The sequence below is a fragment of the Athene cunicularia genome (genome assembly GCF_003259725.1).
Source record: "Athene cunicularia isolate RWA chromosome 3 unlocalized genomic scaffold, athCun1 chr3_part1, whole genome shotgun sequence".
Classification (NCBI taxonomy): Eukaryota; Metazoa; Chordata; class Aves; order Strigiformes; family Strigidae; genus Athene; species Athene cunicularia.
This window is the reverse complement of record NW_020799097.1, coordinates 105,917,558-105,940,189: the sequence shown is the minus strand read 5'-3', so window position 1 is coordinate 105,940,189 and position 22,632 is coordinate 105,917,558. Positions and strand designations below refer to the sequence as shown.

Here is a 22,632-nt window from a genome sequence, read left to right as displayed (position 1 = left end):
GCAGGTAATTCTGAAAATCTCTTTGATACTTATCAATGTATGATTGTAATGCTAGTAAGATAGGATTGTGTTAAGATATTATAACATAGTTTACAAAGAAACTGCATATCTTTGGAAGAAAAACTGTTATGTATGTTGTTTTGAGTGATGTGATCTAGACTTAATGAGAAGCTTAAAGTTTAAAGCATAGAGCTAACTGTTGACTGAGAAAATATGGCTCACTGTACAAGTCTCAAAATATTTTATTTGCATTGTCTCATCTGAAATTGAAATCATCAATTTAACCACCATGTCTACTATAAGTTTTGGAAATATTTTCATTTCTACAACTATCATCTATGGTTATTAGATTATTGAAGCTGTTTCAGTTGTATTCTCTCTACACTGCTGCAGAGGACTGTTTTCTGTAAAATCCCATTGACTTCTGACATGCAGAGACTTCTGAAGAACTACTTATTACTATTAGTGATCATAGGCCCTCAGAACCAGATGCAGCTGTAGCTTGCTTGTACCATTTCCCAGAACTTCCAGTCTTGTGGATGCTGTGGGTTTAGTTTGCCTGCTTAGGGACAAGTAATAGTAAAACCAATCAAATAGAGATTCTCTTTCTCAAAAAAAACCCCGAAGCAGTTGTTCTTTACACAGATATCTTACATTAGCAACAGTAAATCTGGACAAAATAAAACTTTTATACACCTCACTGATCATTCTTTGTGGTTTCCTTTTCACTTCATGCTGCAGCTGCAGATCCTTCTACTGTAGAAATATTCTCTTCTGTTCTTGCCTGAACCTCCTTACCCCCATGCACCTTTCCTCTCTCCCACCACCCCACAAACTCACTTGAAAATGTTGATTCCAAGAACCTCTTTGTTCTGTGCTTGGGGATATTCCCCTCTAAATTCCAGCACCCTGCAGAGAGTGGAAAAAAGTGGCTTTGTCTTGGATGCAGTTATTCTTTTGTTCTCACCAGGTGAGATCTATTTCAGTTGCACACAGTCTTTAATGATTAACCTGCTATTAGACGGGTATATCATTGCTACTCCCTTGTCTCTTCACCCCAAGAAGGATGTGGTACTACAAAGTAAAAGGCAGTTGTAAAACACAGAGATACAGACAGGTCATAGCATCAAAGAGAAATTCATATGTTGTGTAGACAGGTTCTCTGAACTGTCACTTCTATAATACTGATCCTCTGCTTCATCATGGAGTCATGGTATGATACAATAAAAGTCTCACCTGTATAGCCGTAGAGAATGACAAGTTGGCTCAATTTCCTGTATTTTGGAACCCTCTGTTGAGAATCTGGGTTATAACTGTATGAATTTATGAGAAAGGTACTGTCTGTCTGTTTCTCAGTATTACATTATCCCTTTATTCTCAGTACCTCACCATATCTTTATGGTTTCCTTCAGTGTCTTGCAGTATCCTCCTGACACTGCATCGGCTTTGCTGAAGCTTCATTTGGTACCTTTATATACAGTACAAAGCAGGATGAATACATATGTTTCCCTGCAGTAAAACCAGAAAGGAACATTTTTAAACAGCACTGGTAGTAAGGCTCAAATAGAACAATAGTCCTGGAAACTTTCTGTCTCTGTTTTCAGCTGAATTTTTTTCAGGTTAAATTTGCCCTTTGAATAGGAGTATCTTGTTTATATGACTAATTTATACTTTGTTTTCAATGTATTTCTTATGCTGAATGTTTTTTTTGAATCTCACAACAAAAGTTTACTAAGTGTAGTTAACAGAGGACCAATTATGTTTCAACAGACCACTATTTGAAGGAGATAATGACTTCTGTGTATGCCTGAAAGAATCTTTTCCAAATTTGAAAACCAGAAAATTGACAAGAGTAGAGTGGGGGAAAATCAGACGATTAATGGGAAAACCACGGAGGTAATTTTTTTTTTTTTTTTCTTTCTCTTCAACTAATAACAGCATGTAGTTTTGATGTTGGAATTGTTCCATCTAAAATAATTTTGCACGCAGGTAGTAAAGCAAAATAATAGCTGAGAGTAGAAAAACATTTTGCCAAAAAGGTGTTCTCTCAGCACACACCCTGCTCCCCCACAAACACTGTTCCTTATATGTGTGTGTCCAGTCCATGGAGTCGTCATGGACCTAGTCTTGAAATACTCTCTTCCCACTCTAGATAAGTGAGTGTCCATGCTAGGATAGGCTGAAATTATTATTGTATCTTCTGTGCTGCAGTGCTTCCTGACATGGGAGACAGGCCAGTTTTTCACTAAGTTTTTTTTTTTTTTTTCTGACTATAACTAGCTCTTCATGGGGAAAAGTAGTGTACATTTATTCTCTCTTTTTTTTTTTTAAAACCATTTTATAGATCCTTAACTTTTCCTGGCTTGGCTGCCAAAACAGAGAGAAAAGAAAGTCCCCCATAAAATATTATACATTGTAGAGAAGCAGCCAGAATTTAATGAAGGGCATGTTTTTTCTCTAATTCAGAATTCTTCATTCCTAAACCCACTGATTCAGTTCAGCCTTGTCACAGAACCTATACATTTTAGCCTAGAGAAGAGAAGGCTCAGGAAGAATCTCATCTCTGTGTGTAAATATCTGAAGAGAAGGCATAGAGAAGACAAGGCCAGGCTTTTTTCAGTGTTGTCTGGAGATAGGACAAGAGGCAATGAGCACAAGCTGAAACACAGGAGATTGTCTTAACATAAGGTAACACTTGTTTTTACTGTAAGGGTGACTGAGTGCTGGCACAGGTTGACCAGAGAGGTGGTAGAATCTCCATCCTTTGAGATACTTAAAAGCCATCTGGACATGGTCCTGGGCAGCTCCCTGTAGGTGACTCTGTGGGAGGTGTTGGAGCAGATGACCTCCAGAGGTCCCTCACAAACAACCATGCTGTCATTGTGTAAGGTCAGGAGAAAAACGTGTAAGTTATGTTGCAGAAATGAAAGACTGGTTTATTTATGAAAATACAAACACTAAAGCACTAAATCTATTTCATATATCACTGTACTGAGTCAGATTATGTTTTGTCTGATGGATGCTATTTCATCTCCTGTGCCTATAAACAACTTTACCTAACTAAAAATTGCCAGTCAAGGGAAGGCAGCAGAGCCAGTTCCTTTTGGAAAGGTGTTCATATCATTTGATCTTAACTGAGATAGCTTTTCATTCTTCTATCATCATGTTTCCTGCTGAGAGGGAAATGGTGTATTTGGAGGTTAAATCATCATTTAGTTATTTGACTTTTGCCAAAAGTGGGTACAACTGTGAAAGATCAGCTTGTCTTATTCAGTCTGTTGGACTGTTGATAAAACTTCCTTTGTGGGTGGTGGGGTGAGGTGGGGCAGGGTGGCGCAGAGGAAGTGTTGGTTTTGGTTTGGGTTATTTTTTTTAGAAAGAGAGACTCATGCCTAAGGAACCACAGGTCTAAATGGGCAAGATGTTTTATCTGAATTCTGAAGTACAAGTATTTGACTGGATATAGAGTCTTGTTTTGTTTCTTAAGCAAAACTTTACAAGTTCTTGCCTTTTTATCAACATAAAATAAGCATTCCTGTTTGCTTTTAATTTCTTCAATAATTTTCATATACCTCTAGAGCAAAGTTTTTTAACATTGCTATTCTGTCAGAAATTTCTTCTGTCTGTCATCATATGCAAGTGAGCTAAATAACCATGTCAGTACTAATATCTCCCCATGAGGGAAGAAAAAAAAAAAAGACATTTTGCATCCACAGTGTTGATGGCAGAGGGTAATAGTGTCTCTGTGTGATAGCTGTGCACATGGTTGTCGTCTCTTTCTAAATTTTGTTTTAAATATATTGTAACATTTTCTTATGTCTGCTGCTACTTTAAATGTCCTATCACACCATCAACAGTGTGGTTGATTGGCACAACACTATTCTTCATGGGAGCCTGCAAAGCTTGTAAGATTCCAGTAGACTGTGGGGAAAGATATGCTTCAAGAAAAGGAAGAGGAGAGGTAATAGTTAGTCTTGTGTACTCTATATAAACTTTAAATGGAGTTGTGAAATAGCAATGGATATGAACTAAGCACAGATATGCTTGTCCTGAGACTATGGTGATGCTTCCTCTGTTAGTTCAGATTCTCATGACCGAGGTAGAAACTGAGAAGAATGTTCAACCTCTTAAAAAGTCTCTGCAGGAAACTAATGAGGTTGCAGTGTGATCTGTACCATAGTTTTAATCTTCCTTTTTTCATAGGAATGGCATGAAGATGGGATAACCTTTATTAAATACATTTGGGGGACATGGGGTTGGCGATTTCCTTTAACAGAAGCCAGAAATATGTTGCAAGTAATTTCTACATCCTTGACCTCCAGCATTTGGAACAGAGACTTTCTAAGAACATCTGAGCTAGCAGTAAAACAGTAGTTGCTGTTGTAGGGACCTTCCAAGGTCAGTGATTAGTATATCAGCATTTGAATTTGTATTTCTAAGAGCATGGGTCAAAGAACATCAGGTGATGTCTGATGTTCCTGATGCAAGACCCTGGACACAATTAGGACTATTATTAATGTCTGTCTTCTTTCTTTCTTTTTTTTTTTTTTTTGTCTTGCTGTGATTAGTCACTCTGTTCTCAATGGAATTGAAAAGCTCTGACCTGCATTTTGCTACTTCATATTCACAGCCTGTGACAAGCATTATTTCACACTTGTTCCTCCACAGTAGTAAATATGAAGCAAATAGCATCTCTAAATGAGAATATCCAAATAAGCTTTGCATGAGTCTCCCAGCCATCATCACTCTCTCTGCCATATTGCTTTCCAGATATTTTGAATTCCTAATGAGGATCATTAGGCAATACAGAAATCCAGGTAAACACATTCTGCTCTTCAGTAGTAAACCAGTGAGTGGTACACACACCTACAGTTGCTCAATCTACAACATGGTTTCTAGACTGCACAAAGATTAGTGATGTCTTTTGCAGGGATAGTGATTGGAAAGTCTAGTAAAGGAACCATCAGTGCAGTACATTATTGCACCTACGTCACAGCTTCAGTTCAATCCTGTTGTTCTTTTTATATTTTGTTTTTAGCCTTTGCTTAGGACTAAGATCTCATTGTGTTAACACTGTACACACTGGACAAAAAAGATGGTCTATACCCCATATAACTTAGAAAACAGGTATAAGATAAAGGGCAAATGATGTATGCATAGACAAACAAGCATGAAACTGCTGATTGGTGTGGAAAAAAAGTGGTCTCAGTGTGGTCTCAGCATCCTGACAGCTTAATTCTTACGATCTTCTCATACACACTGCATGGAAGAGAAATTTTGGAAAATGGTGAAACAACTCTGTGGAACTCTCTGAGTGAGGGGTATACACAAGAAAACATAAGAATGTCTATTTTGGTATATAGTAAGAGAGTAGTAGAAGCAGACTTGGAAATAGGAGCTGACTGCTCAGTATTGAGTGAGAGATAAATAACTGAGGAAGATCTTGAAGGGATTTAAAACAATATAATTTGCAGTGTAGAATGGGAAACCAGCAGAGTTGTTGTCATTGTCTTCTGAAATAACCTTGTAAAATAGAACATTTATTGATCAGTAATCAATATATAACTGTATGAGTTCCACAGAAAATGTTTAAATTGCATTTGACTGCAGTAAAGCAATTAACAAAGGCAATAAATTATTTGATAAATAACTGCTTCTGCAATTAAGCAGAGCTACAATAGCATCTGTACTCCTTATTTAAAAGACTTGATTCGTTGGCACATGAATGATAAAACTTTTTTTTTTTTTTAATAAGGAGAGATAGGTTCGAGTCCTTAATGTCTTTATGCTTTCAGAATCTCCCTCATGCATCATACCTATTCAGTAGGTTAAAAGTGAAAATGAAAAAACAAGTAAGGGCCCTAGAACTAAGTCTTCCATCTTTTAGATTACATTTTAAGGTACATACACCCCAAAACAGAGAGGGGGCTGCTAAAGATTTTCTGATTTTACACAATAGTCCAAGTTCAGACAAATTTGTACTTTTACTATCTTTCAATCTCAAACAATTCATCTACATAACAGAGATGTGGCTGAGTTGTACTCTGCACAGTTGCAAGGAGATGAGACGTAGAAGTGTGCTTTTATGTTCTGAATCTGGTGCCCTTTCATACTAACTTAGTTGAATTGAGCTAATGAACACATGTGAAAGAGATCTACTACGTATCAGTAAGCGATGGCAGCCAGGGACATCACGGCAAGTCCTCCTTCCACGCACTGAACTGTTAAGTCAGACTGAGTAGACTGAATGTGCGACCTGCTTTAGCTTTGTTGTGACACCAGGTGGATCCCTATAAGCAGAAAAATTTGTGCTCTTCTGATATAGTGATGTAACAGCTAGCATTTCTGGCTGTCACTTTTAAATAAACTGATATTTTGGGAGTGATAATTCTGTGGAGTAAGATGGTCTAAATCCGTTCAACAAAACATTTTCTCTTGAACACTTCACCCCAAGCTTTTTCATTTTTTTTCTCACTGATTTGTAAACTATGCCTGTTTATTTCATATGTCTTCACATATGTATATTTTCAGTGCTGAATTTAAGTATAGTTTTACCTAATTGTACTATAGGTGTTCCTCTGCCTTCTTTGAGGAAGAGAGATCAGCGTTAAAACAGAAACGACAGAAAATAAGACTTTTGCAGCAGCGGAAAGTTGCAGATATTTCACAGTTCAAAGATCTTCCAGAAGAAATTCCATTACCACTTGTAATAGGAACAAAAGTTACAGGTAATTTCTTAAAAATAAACAAATCAAAAAAAACAGCCAAGTGTTATGTAAAGATTTTAGTAAACCATAATATATTTAGTGCACATAGTTACAATATTTGATGTTTTAAATTTATTTTATGTTTCTATTGTTAGCTCATTGAGAAGGTGCTTGTGAAGATTAGCTACTATTTTTAAACCTGAGATAGGGTTTTAAGGTACAAACTTAGTATGGTTTATTATTTCTGTTGTTCAAATTGTAGATTTTAAAAAAATTTTTTCTATGTCTAGTATGTTTAACAAATCTTGGAGAGATGCATAAATGCAAAGAGCTGAGTGCTGTCTGAAGGTTATAAAAATATCTATTTTGAAACAGATGTACAATTGATATTGCAGTGTAGTTGGACAAGTAGACTAAACATGACATTGCCTTACTGAAAAACCTTATGCATAACTGAGGAAGGAATATTGTTAAAAACATTCCACATGTTTTTGTCTAATTTTATAAAAACTTGAATTCCTCCATCCTGTCTGTCTGCGATCCAGATGCTTTTCACTTAAGCATGGTATCTCCCACTCAAGCCACTACTGCTCTTGGCTTTTTGCATTCTTCAGCAACACTGTCCTTAATTCTTGCTAAAGAGCAGACATGCACAACACTGCCTCTCTTCACACTCCTAGAGCTGTATCCTTGAGCTGCATTCCTCATTGTCTTTTGCTAAATACAGAGTCATCAGTGGAAGTGATCAAAGAGAAATGGTGTTCAAAATGATCCAGAAATTTACTTTTGTCTGCAAAATCTGTCAGGAGATATTGGGTATTAAACCGTGTGGAGTGCAAAGGATTAGATTTGGGAAATACTTGACTTGCGAACATAAATTTGACAAAAATTTGGGTAGCATTTCTATTGCATACAATTCTATTTCTGAGTTTACTTTTTTTTCTGCATTAATCGGTGGGTTTTAAGTATACACATGAAGGGTTACTTGCAAAAGATGTATAGTTTATTTTTCTCAATGGTATCAGAACATTGTAACGTTTGAGTTTTTGGTCTCTTATTTTTTTAAGCACGTTTGCGTGGTGTCCATGATGGACTATTCACTGGACAAATAGACGCTGTAGACACTCTTAATGCTACATACAGAGTGACTTTTGACAGGGCGGGTCTTGGAACACACACAGTCCCAGATTATGAAGTTCTTGTAAGTATTAATGACACACATTCTTAAAATAGCTATAATAATAAAATAAAATTTTAAAATCTACAACTGTATGCTTTAATCAAAAAGAAGAAAATTCAAAATATTACATCCAGGTGGTATTCTCATAAAATAGAAACAAGAGTAACAGATGCATGTGAAATTCCAGGGGAATGAGCTTCTACTGTTTATGGTTTTATAGAACAGGCTAACCCTCTGTGATAAAAACATAATGGCTCAGGCTGGAATAATTTACTAGACCTACTATTTTAGGTTGTTATAATAGCCTGAGTTTATTATGAAGAAATCTAATGAGTAATGTACGATCCCAAAGAAAATTCTGCTATGGGATCATAGCAGAATTTGCAGAGAACTTTCAAGAAAACTTGGCCCTTTGTAATTTGCCAAAGTCTGGAAAGGCCTGTGGTTGACTGACCCTCATTTTGAAACTTCTTATGGTAATGAAGCTACCTCTGGGGATGTTGCTTTGATCAAACAGTTTGGGATTATTTCCTAGCTCATAGGTGTTTGTACCACTTTATGAGCTCCAAAAATTGTTCCTGCCAAACAGCCTGACCTAGACTGCAAGCTCTTCAGAGGACCTCATGTTGTTTTGTATCTTGGGTAGTGTTGTATCTACTAACAGTCCATAATTTGTGTAGTCTCTGTCATGATCTGAGTTTGGAGCTTATGCTGAACTCCTGTTCAGTCATGATTTGTCTACAACTTGCCAATAGAGTTTTTGGAAATATTCTTGGAGGTTTTATTTGATGTGATGCCATAACACATTGAAAAATTCCAGCAATGGAATATGATTTTGAACCTCCTGCTAGCCCAAAAGCAATATGTTAATCTTTTAACACTGTTGGGCTGGGGCATAGATGGGCATGGCTAGTCCAGATTCCAGAAATAAATTATGTTTTCCACAAGGTGTGTAACATTAATTAATCTGACATCTGAAGTACATCCTTTTCCTGTCTTGCAGAGTAATGAACCTCATGAAACCATGCCAATTGCTGCCTTTGGACAGAAACAACGGCCTTCAAGGTTCTTTATGACCCCTCCCCGATTGCATTATACACCTTCACTCCAGTCTCCAATTACAGTAAGTTACTTTTTTCATATAATATTAATCACAGAAATATTTTCTGATACATGTTGAAGCTCTTACCTTAAAGAGTTTTTGAGATTAATTTTCTGAGGTTATTCAGCAAGATAAACATTTTAGCCAATACCTCTAAAAGTAAGATATTAAATTGATTGCTCTTTATTGTATAGGACAGTGACCCTTTATTAGGACAATCTTCATGGAAAAGCAAAATTTCAGGCACAGATAGTGAAACACTAGGAGGTTTTCCAGTAGAATTCCTCATTCAAGTGGTAAGTGTTGACTGCAACTCTTAATTTTGTTGTGTTTTGTTCTGTAATTCTTCTGCAGTTAAATGACCTTCCGTTGATTTATGACCAATATGGTGATATGCATATTACCTTTTGAGAAGATGTTAATAATATTTGGTTTTATTCCCCCACCCCTTCTTAATTTTCTCACTGGTTCATAAGATTTGAAATATGCTGTTCTTCAGACCACAGGGAGGGGCTTATGTCTCCAAGAGTGTGTCTTATTTTTCCCAGTTGTATCACTTGGTCTAAAAAAATATATTATTTCTACCTGCAAACTTTGTACTGTGTTAAGACTTTTTAAATTTTATTTAAAATATACTTGCATTACCCAAAGAACATTTGCCCATGTGCATTATCAAATATTTTATTTTATGTTATGTAATGCCCTAGCCTCGTGGAGAAGAAAAGAAACACTCTTTGCCCCAAAAGCAAGCTTACATGTTATAGATAAGAAAACTCTTTTTTATCTTCATCTTTATGAAAGAATTCCTTTAGTGGTTTTTGTATAGCAGCTCAGAAGAGCACAGACAAGTAATGTAAGGAAGCTGAGATTCATTGAATATCAAAACTCACAGAAGCAAGTTACTCTTCAGCATGATGGAAGAATGTAATTGCCACGTTGGCTTTTAAGACGTGTGATTGAATTCTTAACAATGAAAGCTATCTTGAACATGCTAAAGGAGGTTGGAATGTTCTGAGTTTAAAATATTAAGAACTGAGAAATAATATTGCTAAAAGCTTCTCAGATTTTAAAGTGTATGTAATTGGTCAAAAGAATCGAGTTGTGTCTGTAGCTCATGTGACACTAATATTTTGGTTGTTCAACATAATGACTTTTGACAGAATGATCTGTTAACCTTTTTAGGGGAAACTTACTGTACAAAGCTAATTTTGAAAAAGGTGGCTTGATATCTAGCTTAGCTAAGAAAATTTAAAATAGATGTAGTTGCTGTAAGATTAATTATGTTAAAAATTGAAATACACAAAAGATACTGGTTTTGTTTATGCTGCTAAACTGTAACTGCAGCTATCCTACTTGAGTCACTGAGTATGATCAGTGAAACTGGGTAAGTAAGGTGTATTGAGCTTTACAAATATTTAGTGTGCCGAGTTGATCTGTTTATTACATTGTTTCTGTATTTTAAATCTGAAAATGTGTGATTTCTCAGTCACGTTTGGTGGTATATTATTACTTGTTCTATGGAAATCTGAGTTTTAAAAGCATAGGCCTCTTGCATCACAAATGGTGGCATTTTACAAAAATACTGCATTAATATGTATTTTTGCTTGAAGATTGTCAAGTTTTTGAACAAAACCAAGCCACAGATTTTTGGCATTTTTTTATGTGAGCAACTTAATAATTTATCCAGGCTTTTGATAAAGAATTGTGAGGTTTAAAACATCTATTGAAGGACTGGGCATTATTTTTAAGCCTAGCATCTTAAGCGTTATAAGCATCAACTTTTTTATTAGAAGTTTAAGGATGGTACTGAAATTTGGTCTTGTGAAATACATGACCCTAGTGAGTACTGATTATTGATTGCACTGCATTCACCAGTCCAGATGTATTTTTATGTTAAAAGTGACCATTAAAGATGTTCTAGTCTGTCTTATACACTGGTACAGTAAAAAGGTCAAAGCCCTCATTCTGATTTCATGGTGATTTGGGAAAGTAAATGATCAGAAAATGTTTGATTCGGAGAAAACTTTTTGGAGAACTATTTCCAGGAAATTGTTTATGATACCATGAGTAAACAATTTTATGGGAAAACATTATTTTGGACAAAGCAGAAAAAATACAGCACACCTTGAATTAGGTTTCAGTCCAGACCCTTAATTCTCTTTTACAGGTTTGAAATTAATTTGTAACAAAAGGAAGAATAGCCAAGATTATGTGCGGACACTGACAAATAAATGTTAGCGATATTGTCTTTATGTATAATTTGCAACTGTAAGCAAACACTTGGATTTGTAACTACTAATCATAGTTATACACTGGAGTCTTAGTTTTTCTAAATCTTTATATTAATTTCTATGAGTTTACATTCTGACATCAGACTGCTATTCTTTCTGATTTTTACTGTGGACATGGAATCATAGAAGGTTTGGGTTGGAAAGGACCTTGAGGTCATCTAGTTCCAACCCCTTGCCATGGGCAGGGACACCTTCCACTAGACCAGATTCCTCAAAGCCCCGTCCAACCTGGCCTTGAACACTGCCAGGGAGGGGGCAGCCACCACTGCTCTGGGCAACCTGTTCTAGTGTCTCACTGCCTTCACAGTAAGGAATTTCTTCCTTATATCTAATTTAAATCTACCCTCTTCTAGTTTAAAAATGATACCACTCATCACTACGCTCCCTGATAAAGAGTCCCTCCCCAGCTTTCCTGTAGCCCCTTTAAGCACTGGAAGGCCACTATAAGGTCTCTCTGCAGCCTTCTCTCCTCCAGGGTGAACAACTCCAACTCTCTCAGCCTTTCTTAAGAGAGGTCTTCCATCTCTCTGATCATCTTTGTGGCTTCCTCTGGATCCACTCCCGCAGCTCCGTGCCCTTCTTACGTTGGTGGCCCCAGAGCTGGACATAGCACTGCAGGTGGGGTCTCACCAGAGTGGAGCAGATGGGAAGAATCCCCTCCCTCACCCTTCTGGCCACACTTCTCTTGATGCAGCCCAGGACATGGTTGGCTTTCTGGGCTGTGAGCACACATTTCTGGCTTATAGTCAGTTTTCCATCCAACACCCCCAAGTCCTTCTCCACAGGGCTGTTCTCATTCCACTCATCACCCAGCCTGGATTTGTGATTGGGGTACACATACATATTAGGAGAAGAATGGCTCGAAAATTAACATTATGATATTAAGAATAAAGTTAACACTAAACAAGTAATAAATTTTTAAATAAAAGTTTTTCATGCTTACATTCAATATGTAATGTATCCTTAAATACTTCATAGATTATACTGCAGGTCAAAATCACAGATTACATTCTTACATTCTCATCAGTATTAAAATTTGGAGGATGTTTTTTCAAGTGTTCAGGTATAGCTTTCTCCCCCACCCCTTGTTTTGTTTTGGGAAAAAAAAAATAGGTTGGGAAGGGAACAATCCTGGACAAACCAGACTGTTTGCAGGGTTGCTGCATGTCCAGGAGAGGGAGTATGTTAATGCAGCATGTTCAGAAAAGTGAATTGATGTCTTCCTGATTGTTGTAGAAAAAGGGGTGATCTTCTCAATCTAAATCCAGGAGGAAAAATCTGAAAATGGATACTGGATTTTTGACTATTTTCTGCTTATGAAAATTTTGAAAATATTCCATAGTAAGTTGTTTCACACTTTACTTTGAAATGCTTGTGTTATTATAAATACTCTTTTGACTGGAAAATTAAATCTAAAGTACAAACCTAAACATACTGGTTGGGTTGTTTCTTAATCTCTTTTTTTCCAGTTTAATGAGATTGTTAGGCAAGAATTTCTCAAGGAAAATAGGGATGAACTGAGTTAAAATGAAAACGGAACTCTATTTAATAAAATGTACCAATGAGAGAAAGTTGGTAGACATCATAGATACAGTGAAAAGTCAGTTTCTTGTAGAAAGAATCATTATCTTGATCACTGGAGTATATCTGGGAATAGGATGAGTATAATATAAAATTCAGGCTCATGAACTGGAGAATTAAGGGCCCTGCATCCTCAAATATCATCTGAGATGATCTTCAAGGTCTCTTCCAACCTAGATGATTCCATGATACTGTGAAATATGTCTGGACATCAAAGTAGAAGTTAAGCAGCAAAAACCTTGCAAGTTTTGGGGACAAATAACATTCTGCATTAAGTTGGGGACTCACCAGCTTCATGAAGGGGAAGGACTTAGACATGTTAAGCAGTTGCTGGATGGTGACAACAGCAGAGCTTGACGAGTAAGTTTTTGGCAGCAGTGGCAGATGGTGTACAGTGCTTTCCTTCCTCCCAGGTGTTTTTTTGCCAACATGAGGGTTTGTGTGGAGTGTTAGAAACTAGATCAGAGAGATAACCCAGCTCACAAGTTAACAATTTAAAAACTTTTTTTCCTTGCCTTTTCTGAATTTGTTGTTTTGTCATTATCGGTTCCCTGATTAGGTTCTTCATGTAGCTGCAAAAATGCAAGTGCTGGCTCAGCGTGGTCACGGGGATAGCACAAGGACAGAAATGAGCAGCTAGAATTGGAAGAGTGATAACCTATGCAGTACTGCCTCTCTGCATCTAACCATGGCTTGCCATCTGCTCGTAAAATGCATCTGGCAAAGTATTTGTGGTAGAAAGATTTAAGTATTGATACTGGTTTACAGGTCTAGTTTACAGGTCTCTAATTTGGAATACTGGTACAGGCTTCCTGTTGTTCATGTTTAGGAAAAAATGAATGGAAAAAAGATATAGAAAGGTCCACAAAAGTTTAGGAGATCAAGAGCCTTTTATGGGAGAGGAGACTGGAAAGGATTGGGTTTTGATTAGTCTGGTGAAAGAACAGTGTCTCTGAATAAACAGGGATAGATACAAGGAGGGAGAGCCTATATTTAGCTGAAAAACAGCCTTGGCAGAACAAATTACTGTGAACAAGAATGCATTTAACATAGAAATTCGAAGAATGTTCATATTTGGCTGAAAGAAATCCGGGAACAATCTTCCATTAGGATTTGTGAGGGCAAGAAACCTGGATGTTAAGACTGAATTTGAAAATCAACAAAGGGAACTGTATATAAGCAGATATATGTTGAACTAGGAGTTCCTATTTCTCCCAGTCCCATGTTTTGTTACTAGGATGCAGTTAACCCCTTTGAAATTTCTAAAACCTGAAATCTTGGCTCTGTTTACATCAGTAATAAAACTGTTGCTGGTTGTAGTGGAGCTAGGATTTCTCTCAAGGCCCTGGAGACTATGAATAGTTTTAGGAGTGATGTGTGTATTGAGAGCACTCACAGTGATTTCCACTTCAGCCTGCTAGGTCCCAAGGGCACCAGAAACAAGGTATTCCCATCATGAAAGAGGGAAATGGAAAGCCCAGAGTTGTTTGGTATAAAATAGATCCAATCTCTATACCAGGTTTTACTGCAGGAGTGTGCACAAAGGGCTGGTGCTTGGTCAAGGGCACAACTGAGAACAAGCTGAGAACTGTGAAGAAAGGTATGGTAAGGTGAGTGATATTAATTGTAGTACATGATGATAACACCCTTTGCTTCCCTTCAGGCTGCAAAAAAATAAGTCTTTTGATTCTTCAGCCTCTAGCTGCTATAAATTATATTAGTCTTCCTTTAGGGAATTTCAGCTGATGGATTTTATCCTTCTCCAATCTAGGGCACTTGAAAATGTTTTAAAAATCTCTGGGAAATCCATCATTTAATTAATTTTTCTTTCAGCATCTTAACTTGATGAACAACTGAGAAATTTATTTTTAAATTATGTGAAAGAAACACACATTTTATTATCTTGAATTTCTATGGCATTTCAAAACTAAGGACCTATTCATTCTAAAAATAGTTCTTTTGTTTTAGACCAGGTTATCGAAAATCCTTATGATCAAGAAGGAACACATCAAACAATTGAGAGAGATGAATACAGAAGCAGAAAAGCTGGTGAGAATGTTCTCTTTTCAGTTCTTAAAACAGGATATGCTTTAACAGCTAATGCAAATAGATACAATTAAAACTAGAGTCTAGATAAAATTCTATATTTTATCGCTTTCTATAATGTGAATTTTTCTTTTTTTAAAGGCAAGTCAGAGGTCAGTTGTTTCAAATATTCTCTTTTGAAAGCATGCTGTGAGTACTGATTAATAACATCAGGATAGTGTATATCAGTTGACATATAAAGTAAGGAAATACTATGTACTTTGAGAATCTTGGGTACAGGTTCATATGGTAAGACATCATAATTTTATTTTGCAGATGGTGGGTACTTATTTAGCTTTCTGGCTAAAACAATAACTCAGAGATTTTCTATGTAAAGCTCTGAGTACCCTTGACCAGCATTTAAAATTACAGTACCAGAGCAGCTACAGCATAATTAACAGCAGCAGAATAGTTTTTCTTGTAGGCTTTATCTAATAATCAGTCAGTAAATCAAAATGATAAGAATGCCTTTTCTACCACCCATGGCTATCAATCAACATGAAATTGGAAAGCTAACAGTCTCAACCTTTTGCTAGCACCCATTCAGTTTTCTCTACAATGTACAGACAGAAGGCTAAAGGTTTGTGCAGAGGAAGAGGAGTCCTTTTTATTTCTTGGGGCCAAAAAGCTGGGGTTTTTTTCATGTAAAATATTTGAATGTTGAAGGACTTGATTTATTGTGGTAAGATTTCCCTCTTTGACCCTTCAATGATCATGTGCAGATGTGTGTTCTGTTATTCTGTTTCCTACTGCCCCATCCCTATGTCTCTGTAATTTTCTTTTTTTTGTGCTGTGATGCTGCTCTTCAAAACCGTATCATTTCAGTTGCTACATTACTTTTTCCTGTGCATCAAATGTTTTGTCTTTTGATTTTGCATATTAATAATTAAAATAGATGCAAAAAGAAAAACATACCGCTGCAATCTGTAATTGTGATACTGACAAATTACCAGCTCTTTTTAAAGCAAACTAAAAACCTGTTTTTTTTTACTTAGATATTAATACTTTTGCATAGATAAGGAAATCCATAGGAATGACAGTATCCTGCCTCTGACAACAATCTAGATATTAACATGTCACTCAGCTACTAAGTTATAAATTAACTGTATTATTATTTTCCTTGATATTCTTATTCCACAAAATTGAAAGAGCAAAAAAGCAACAGGGAAGAATGAGATCTAGAAATAAATGTTAAATTCGATATATTTTAGCTCAGTTATAGCCTAGATAAGGACTTTGAGATTCTTTTGAAAGTCTTCCTTTGCGCTGTTTCCTTTGTTAACCAGCAATCATAAAGCAACCTCTGTTGCTATTCAAGGCTGTCCTGATAAAAATAGAGGATGTGATACCTTTCTATTGGGCCATATTCTTAGGCTGTCTTTTAATCCTCTTTGTCCCTTGGCAATCCCATCTGCATTTGTGCTGCTGAGTGTATGTTGTTTCTCCTTTAAAATGTATTTTCTCTGAACAAGAATCTTTTTCTGGTACCAATCCACTTGAACATCAATAACGTACCTGAACATGAATAAAACAGAGTCCTTTGAGTTCATTCAAGTGCAGTTTAATTGTCAGACTTCAATTATAATTCGTACTGATGTGATTTGATAATTGTTAGAGTAGCACCACTGTTTGGTTTAAAGCAATCCTTTTATGGAGACTTTTTTAAACAATATAGAAATAAACAGAAATAACCAAAATCAGAACTGGTACTGAATGTAGTTCATTATTATCTGGCAGTAATAATAAATTTACATGAGGTAGGGGATGCCTTCAGAGGAACTATTAATACATACAACTGCATATTTTCTATTTTATTTTTCTGAAAGGACAGCTTATTAATAGTTATGCATCTTGACATTGCTATACAAGTCTTGAATGTAGGCTTATAAACAAGTTACCAAGTACATAAACGTTTTTCTGATAACCATTTGGATAAAGAAATTAAATAAAAAGGATGGCTAGTTCATTTTTTGACATGACCTGTGATAAAGACAAGGTAAAGGTGATGCTGGTCATTCCAGAGAAGCGCATAGATACCCAGTGACACAGAGATGTTATCTGTTTCCATCTTCTGAAAGCTGTCCACCTTTTGTCCGCCAGTTCAGCTGTTTGCCAGTGTTTCCAGATCTTGGATTGCTCTTGGGTCAGAAATAGTGCTGGTGCTGAGAAATATTTCCCTTCATCTTTCCTCTCTGATGGGGAATTCACAATTGTCCGTGGCTTTCACAACTAACCTGGAGCTGTACAGTCTGCTCTCAGCGGGGACTAGTCACTGCTGAAGATCTGAACGTTACAATGTTTTCCTTATGTTCCAGAGCTGCAGGAAGTACATCAAATTTGTGCTGGTTTCCAATTTGCTCTTAGGTGAATTCTGAAGTTAAGGTGTTAGTTTAAAGCCCCATTTATTTGGTATTCACATTTGTAAATCCCTAGAGATCATTTCAGTGATAAAGTTTAATGGAGAACTTTGAACTGAACTGATAACTGAAACCTTGATGTTGAGCTTTTGGCCGGGATCCTCCTGATGAAGGCTCTTGACTTTGCATTTTGCTTTATCTCGGGTTGTAAAATCTATAGCTACAGATTTGATTGTTGAGGTACCTGTACCTCAGACTTGTGGCTGAGAAGCAGTAGAAATACATCCACCTTACCGTGCAAGAAACCATTTGTGAAGGAAATTTTATAATATAGTGCATGTTTTGCTTCAGTTTCACAGATATCATCTAAACAGTGTCAAGACACATTCTGAAAACTATATAAGAAAAAAGTACTGTATTCTGTTTTGGGTGGGTTTTTTGTGGAAAGTTATGCTTACTCAAATACTTATGTTACCAAATATAAGCTCTAGTAACTTTCTTTTCTGACAGAATTGTTAGCTGTAACAGAAGGCTTATAGCACTGGGTCCTCCTCAAGTGACCACTAACTTAGTAGACAACTGTGCTTCCCATCCTGCAGCAGAGGTGGTTGTGGCCATATTGTGCTATACTGTCCTCCTGCTGACAGGAAGACATACAGTTAGAGAGAAGCCATACCCAACTGCTGGAGAAATAAACAGGTTGGACCACAGTTATCTTCTCTAGCATTTATCACCACAGATTGTCATAGCACTTTATGAAGGGAGTAAAAGCATGATAGTTACTATACACGGTTGTCACTTGGAGTTTTAAATGGTGATTCTACATTTCAGTCTTTGGTATGTTAACATTTTTCTATTAAACACTGGGATTTCAAATACTTCAGTATTATTTTCAAGTGAAAATTCCTTTTGATGTGTTCAAAAGATATAAACATACAGCATTGCATTAACTTCAATATGCTTTGTCTTTTTCACAGAAATCCTATTCTATGCCAATAGGCATTGAGTTTCAGAGGAGATATGCAACTATTGTTCTAGATCTAGAACAACTAAACAAAGACTTAAATAAAGTTTTGCATAAAGTTCAACAGTATTGTTATGAGGTAAGATTTTGCTGGAATCTGTATGTACTTGGTTTTGCTTAACCTAAGTACAAAAAACATTTAGAATTTCCTGGGAATAGGGCGGGGGCAGGTATCACTTTGAAATGAAGCTATAGTAATAGCTGTATTGGATTCCTTTCTCTCTCTCCTTCTCAGCCTTTGTCTGTCTGTCTCTCTTTCTTTCACCAGAATGCAGACACTTTTGCTGATGCCAGTGGCCAGTTTTGAAATAGACATACATGTACATAAATGCAGAAAAAATACTGCGTACTATATAACTATGATCTCTCTGTGAAACCATTTGTCACTTCACACATACACCAAGGGCAAAGGAGATCTTTATTCTTAATTTCCTTCATTTTATCTGTACAGCTTGCTCCTGACCAGGGCCTCCAGCCTGCAGACCAGCCAACAGATCTGAGGCGTAGGTGTGAAGAGGAGGCTCAGGAGATCGTCAGGCAAGCAAATTCGTCGACAACAGGACAGCTTTGTGTTGAGAGTGAAAATTTAACTGATCTAATCTCTAGACTGACAGCAATATTACTGCAAATTAAGGTAATATGTTTGCAAAAAATAGTTTTTCCCATAAAATACTTAAGTGTTAAAGCTCTGTCAGTTTCTTTGTGCCGAACTGTGAGAACATTCTTTGTTTTCTTCTCCTACAGTGTCTAGCAGAAGGAGGTGATCTGAATTCCTTTGAATTTAAATCACTAACAGATTCATTAAATGACATTAAGAATTCAATAGACTCCTCAAATATCAGGTATTACTTTTTGAATATTTAATTCTTAATTACACATTTTGTGCCAGCAAGCAATTCTTACTGTATTTCAGAGGTGAACATTGATTATAATTAAGGGGTTTAATCTGGTAACTTATAGGAATGGTTCCATTTAAAAGGGGGCTTCTTAAAGGGGAGTGTGAAATTAATTTAAAAAAAAAAAAAAAAAAAGAGTGCTAAATTGATGCAGCAACTAAACTTTCTTGCTCATCAGTCATTTATGACAACTAGTAAGTTATTTTAGAGTGTTTACAGACTTTGAAATCCCACTAGTAAATACACTATAAATTCTTTAAACCACAGAACAGTATGATTTCAGTATGTGCATAGTTACTCGGTCTCTTGACTGTAAATATTAAAAGCTGGCATATGAGACAATTACAACTTCTGACCAGCTTCCATTAGCAATATTTTAAACGAAGAAACAGAAGAACAGTCATATTGTGCCAGATCAAAGGCCCATCTAGTCTAGATGGGCCATTTTTCAACAGTTGTCACAACCAGGTGCCTGAGGAAGCATTATAAAAATAGCAAGAATGTGGTGATACTTGTCTGAAGCATGCTGCAGCCTCCAGCAATCTGTGACCAGAATTTTTTTTTTTTTATAATTATAATGCTGCTAAATTACATAATTTAGAAAAGACACCTAAACGTTAAGTATATCCTTATACCCTCCATACTCGTATTGCTGCATAACCATGTGAGGCTGCACATAATATTTTTTTTATTCACAAAGATAGTAAGATGGCCATTTGATTTAAAATAACTACCGAGAAATGCCATTTTATAGCACTTTTCATTAGTAAAAACAAAAATAAACCCCAAATATCAGTGAAACTTCTCTATAACCAACATTGCAAATTGCATGTTGGAATGGATTCAACTAAAGGCTGATGTACACTGCGAAGAAGGTGATGTTTCCATTTCACTGTACTTTTGGGGGGCATTTTAGCATCTCTTCATATTATTTTTATTTCATTAACTCTGCTCATGTTAAAGTCTTCTTTAAAGAACCCAAATTAGTAACTCCTGATTTCATGCAGCTGTTTGTGCAAATGCCATTTTCACGTATGTCTCTATCAAGTTGCATTAGTATGTGCTGCTCTCTGATTCATCTGAATTTTTGTATTGGCTCTGTTCGTACCTTGACTTTCACTGTAGAAATATTCAGACACAATTCTTAAATATGGGGTTTAATGCTTTTTTTCTTCTTTTCTTCCTGTAGTTGTTTTCAGAATAACGTTGAGATCCATGTTGCACATATTCAGAGTGGTCTGAGCCAGATGGGAAATTTACATGCTTTTGCAGCTAATAACACCAACAGAGACTGAAAATTTTCTTTCAAGTGTACAGCAATTAGTTCTGGAAAATCCTCTTCCTTTATATAGGCTTCACCAAATATCCTAACTGCCAGAAGATAAGGGAAAAGAAAACCTCTCAGAAAGGACCCTTTAAAATATATTATATCTGCTTCTTCGGACAACCAGCATTACTGGCCAGCATTACATTAGATTTCTCCATTTGTTATTCACATACAGTAGTTTTGCTAACTGGTAATCTCTTAGTAATTGCATTTATTATAATAAACTTGAAAACATACTTTAATATAATTTGAACTTAGTTTTTAAAAGTTCGGATGAATTCTGCACACCTCTTGCTGTTGGCTCTCCTGGTATGTTAGAAGTGATGAAGAGGAAATGGCTCAGATGAGTAGCCCCACGGCAGGTCTTTGTTATGTAAAGCTCCGCTCCTCTGTAGGGACTGAGACTTGCCACCAGCCTTCAGGTAGTGTGGTGGCAGCGGTGGCTGAGTCTTCCTGATCTAAAGAAGCAGCAGCAGCAACATACGGACAGCAAACAGAAGGTGTAAACTTGAGGACGTTGGGCAGGTCTATCGATCAGTCAGTGTCTTGATGGAACTTTTAATTTATCATAAGTTATAGAAGGAGTCTAATGAAGGAATATAAAATGTAACTGGTAACTTTCCAGGAAGAGATTCGTTATGGATTTTTCCCTTCACAGGGAGCAAAAGAAGTGCTCTAGTGGGTATTTTATATAAATGACTGGTTAAACACATCGTTTTTCCAAATTTTTGTTTGTTTTGCACAAGTTTTAAATTAGATTACTGGTTATCCAACAATACCCAACATATATAAATATTAATTTTTTACAATTAAATATAACCAGTGAGGTAAACTGCAAAAAAATAAAAAGTGACAACCTGCCTATGAGTACCTTTTGGAATGTTAATCTTGTAAAAAGTGTGTATTGGTTTGTTTAAATAGTCTTGTAAAGCTTCTGTGTAATGGTTTCCAGATATGAATTTTCAGAGATAGCTGTAGAGAGTTTTTGATTCTTTTAGATGCCTCATTAAATGAGGTCTTTTATATGTTAATGTATAAAGAATATGTAAACAGGATTATTTTCAATTTTAAAATTTTGTATAGTTTAAAGATGCTTCTGTATTCTGTGTTGGTATTGTGCCACTGCAAAACTTTAGTGCAGAGTTTATATTTAGCTAAACTTGTTCTGTTAATTAAGAGAAATGCATAAATCTTTTATTCTCAATGAAATTTGTAACTGAATAAATTGACCTATGAGAGATGATATATTTCACAAAAATGCAAACTTTTTTGCAGATGGTCTCAGGTCATTTTTTAAGAGAATTGCTGAAAATGAAATCTTATGAGGACAAGGTGAGTAGCTGTTTTAAAAGGTATTTGGGAACTTTACAAGGGATATTTGGGAACTTTACAAGGGATATTACAACATAACGCTAAACACTAATTTTACTGAGTTACCCACCGAAATTTGCCTCTCATTGCAGAATAGAACATTGTAGCGGTCCCTGCAATTGCTTTTGCAATTACATTGCTCGTTAGTTTGTGGTGTTACCGTTTTTTTGGTAAAGAAGACAGAAAGGTCCTCTCCCACCACCTTTTCATTTAAACAGAGAAAGGTGCCAAAGCCTGACTTAAGGCACGTGGGTTTAGTCTGACAGTAACTAACGTGATCTACAGCTGACTCGGGCGAAAGTAGCCGTCCCCTTGCTGTTTACTTACACCCCATCCCTGTCATCTGCTGCTCACAAACCTGCTGTGCAGCTGAGGAACAGTTCACCTTTCTTGCCGAGTTTTCCGCCTGTGTTGCACGCTGACCTCGCACGCTGAAGGGGCGAGGGCTGCCAGCACCAGCACAAGGAAACGCTGGACTGCATGAACCCCCTTACCCCCTTCCTGCCCTGTTAGGACTCCGCTCGCAGACAGAGCGAGCACCCCAAACTGAGGGGGAGAGGAGCTGCAGACAGTAGGTGCCGCGGCCAGGAACGGTATTGGGCAAAGAGGATTTGGGAACCAGCTTTTTGTGACTTCTTACTGGATGCAGAATACAATGTAATAACCACCAGGCTTCAATCTTAACTCCAATTCTGTAAGCATGATGGTTTT

At 36.6% G+C, this 22,632-nt stretch overlaps 1 protein-coding gene across 3 annotated transcripts in view; it reads left to right on the top strand.

The window, feature by feature from the left end:
• LIN9 (lin-9 DREAM MuvB core complex component) overlaps nucleotides 1–21,811 on the top strand; it is a 37,017-nt gene extending 15,206 nt beyond the window's left edge. For all 3 annotated transcript variants that reach the window (XM_026846248.1, XM_026846247.1, XM_026846249.1), the window contains 10 exons: nucleotides 1,771–1,896; nucleotides 6,571–6,728; nucleotides 7,775–7,908; nucleotides 8,891–9,010; nucleotides 9,184–9,285; nucleotides 14,830–14,910; nucleotides 18,281–18,406; nucleotides 18,779–18,961; nucleotides 19,072–19,169; nucleotides 20,413–21,811. In XM_026846248.1, the coding sequence (XP_026702049.1) occupies nucleotides 1,771–1,896; nucleotides 6,571–6,728; nucleotides 7,775–7,908; nucleotides 8,891–9,010; nucleotides 9,184–9,285; nucleotides 14,830–14,910; nucleotides 18,281–18,406; nucleotides 18,779–18,961; nucleotides 19,072–19,169; nucleotides 20,413–20,518 (1,234 nt within the window). In that variant the 3' untranslated portion in view covers nucleotides 20,519–21,811. The remainder of the gene's footprint in view (nucleotides 1–1,770; nucleotides 1,897–6,570; nucleotides 6,729–7,774; nucleotides 7,909–8,890; nucleotides 9,011–9,183; nucleotides 9,286–14,829; nucleotides 14,911–18,280; nucleotides 18,407–18,778; nucleotides 18,962–19,071; nucleotides 19,170–20,412) is intronic.
• Nucleotides 21,812–22,632: the final 821 nt, after the last annotated feature.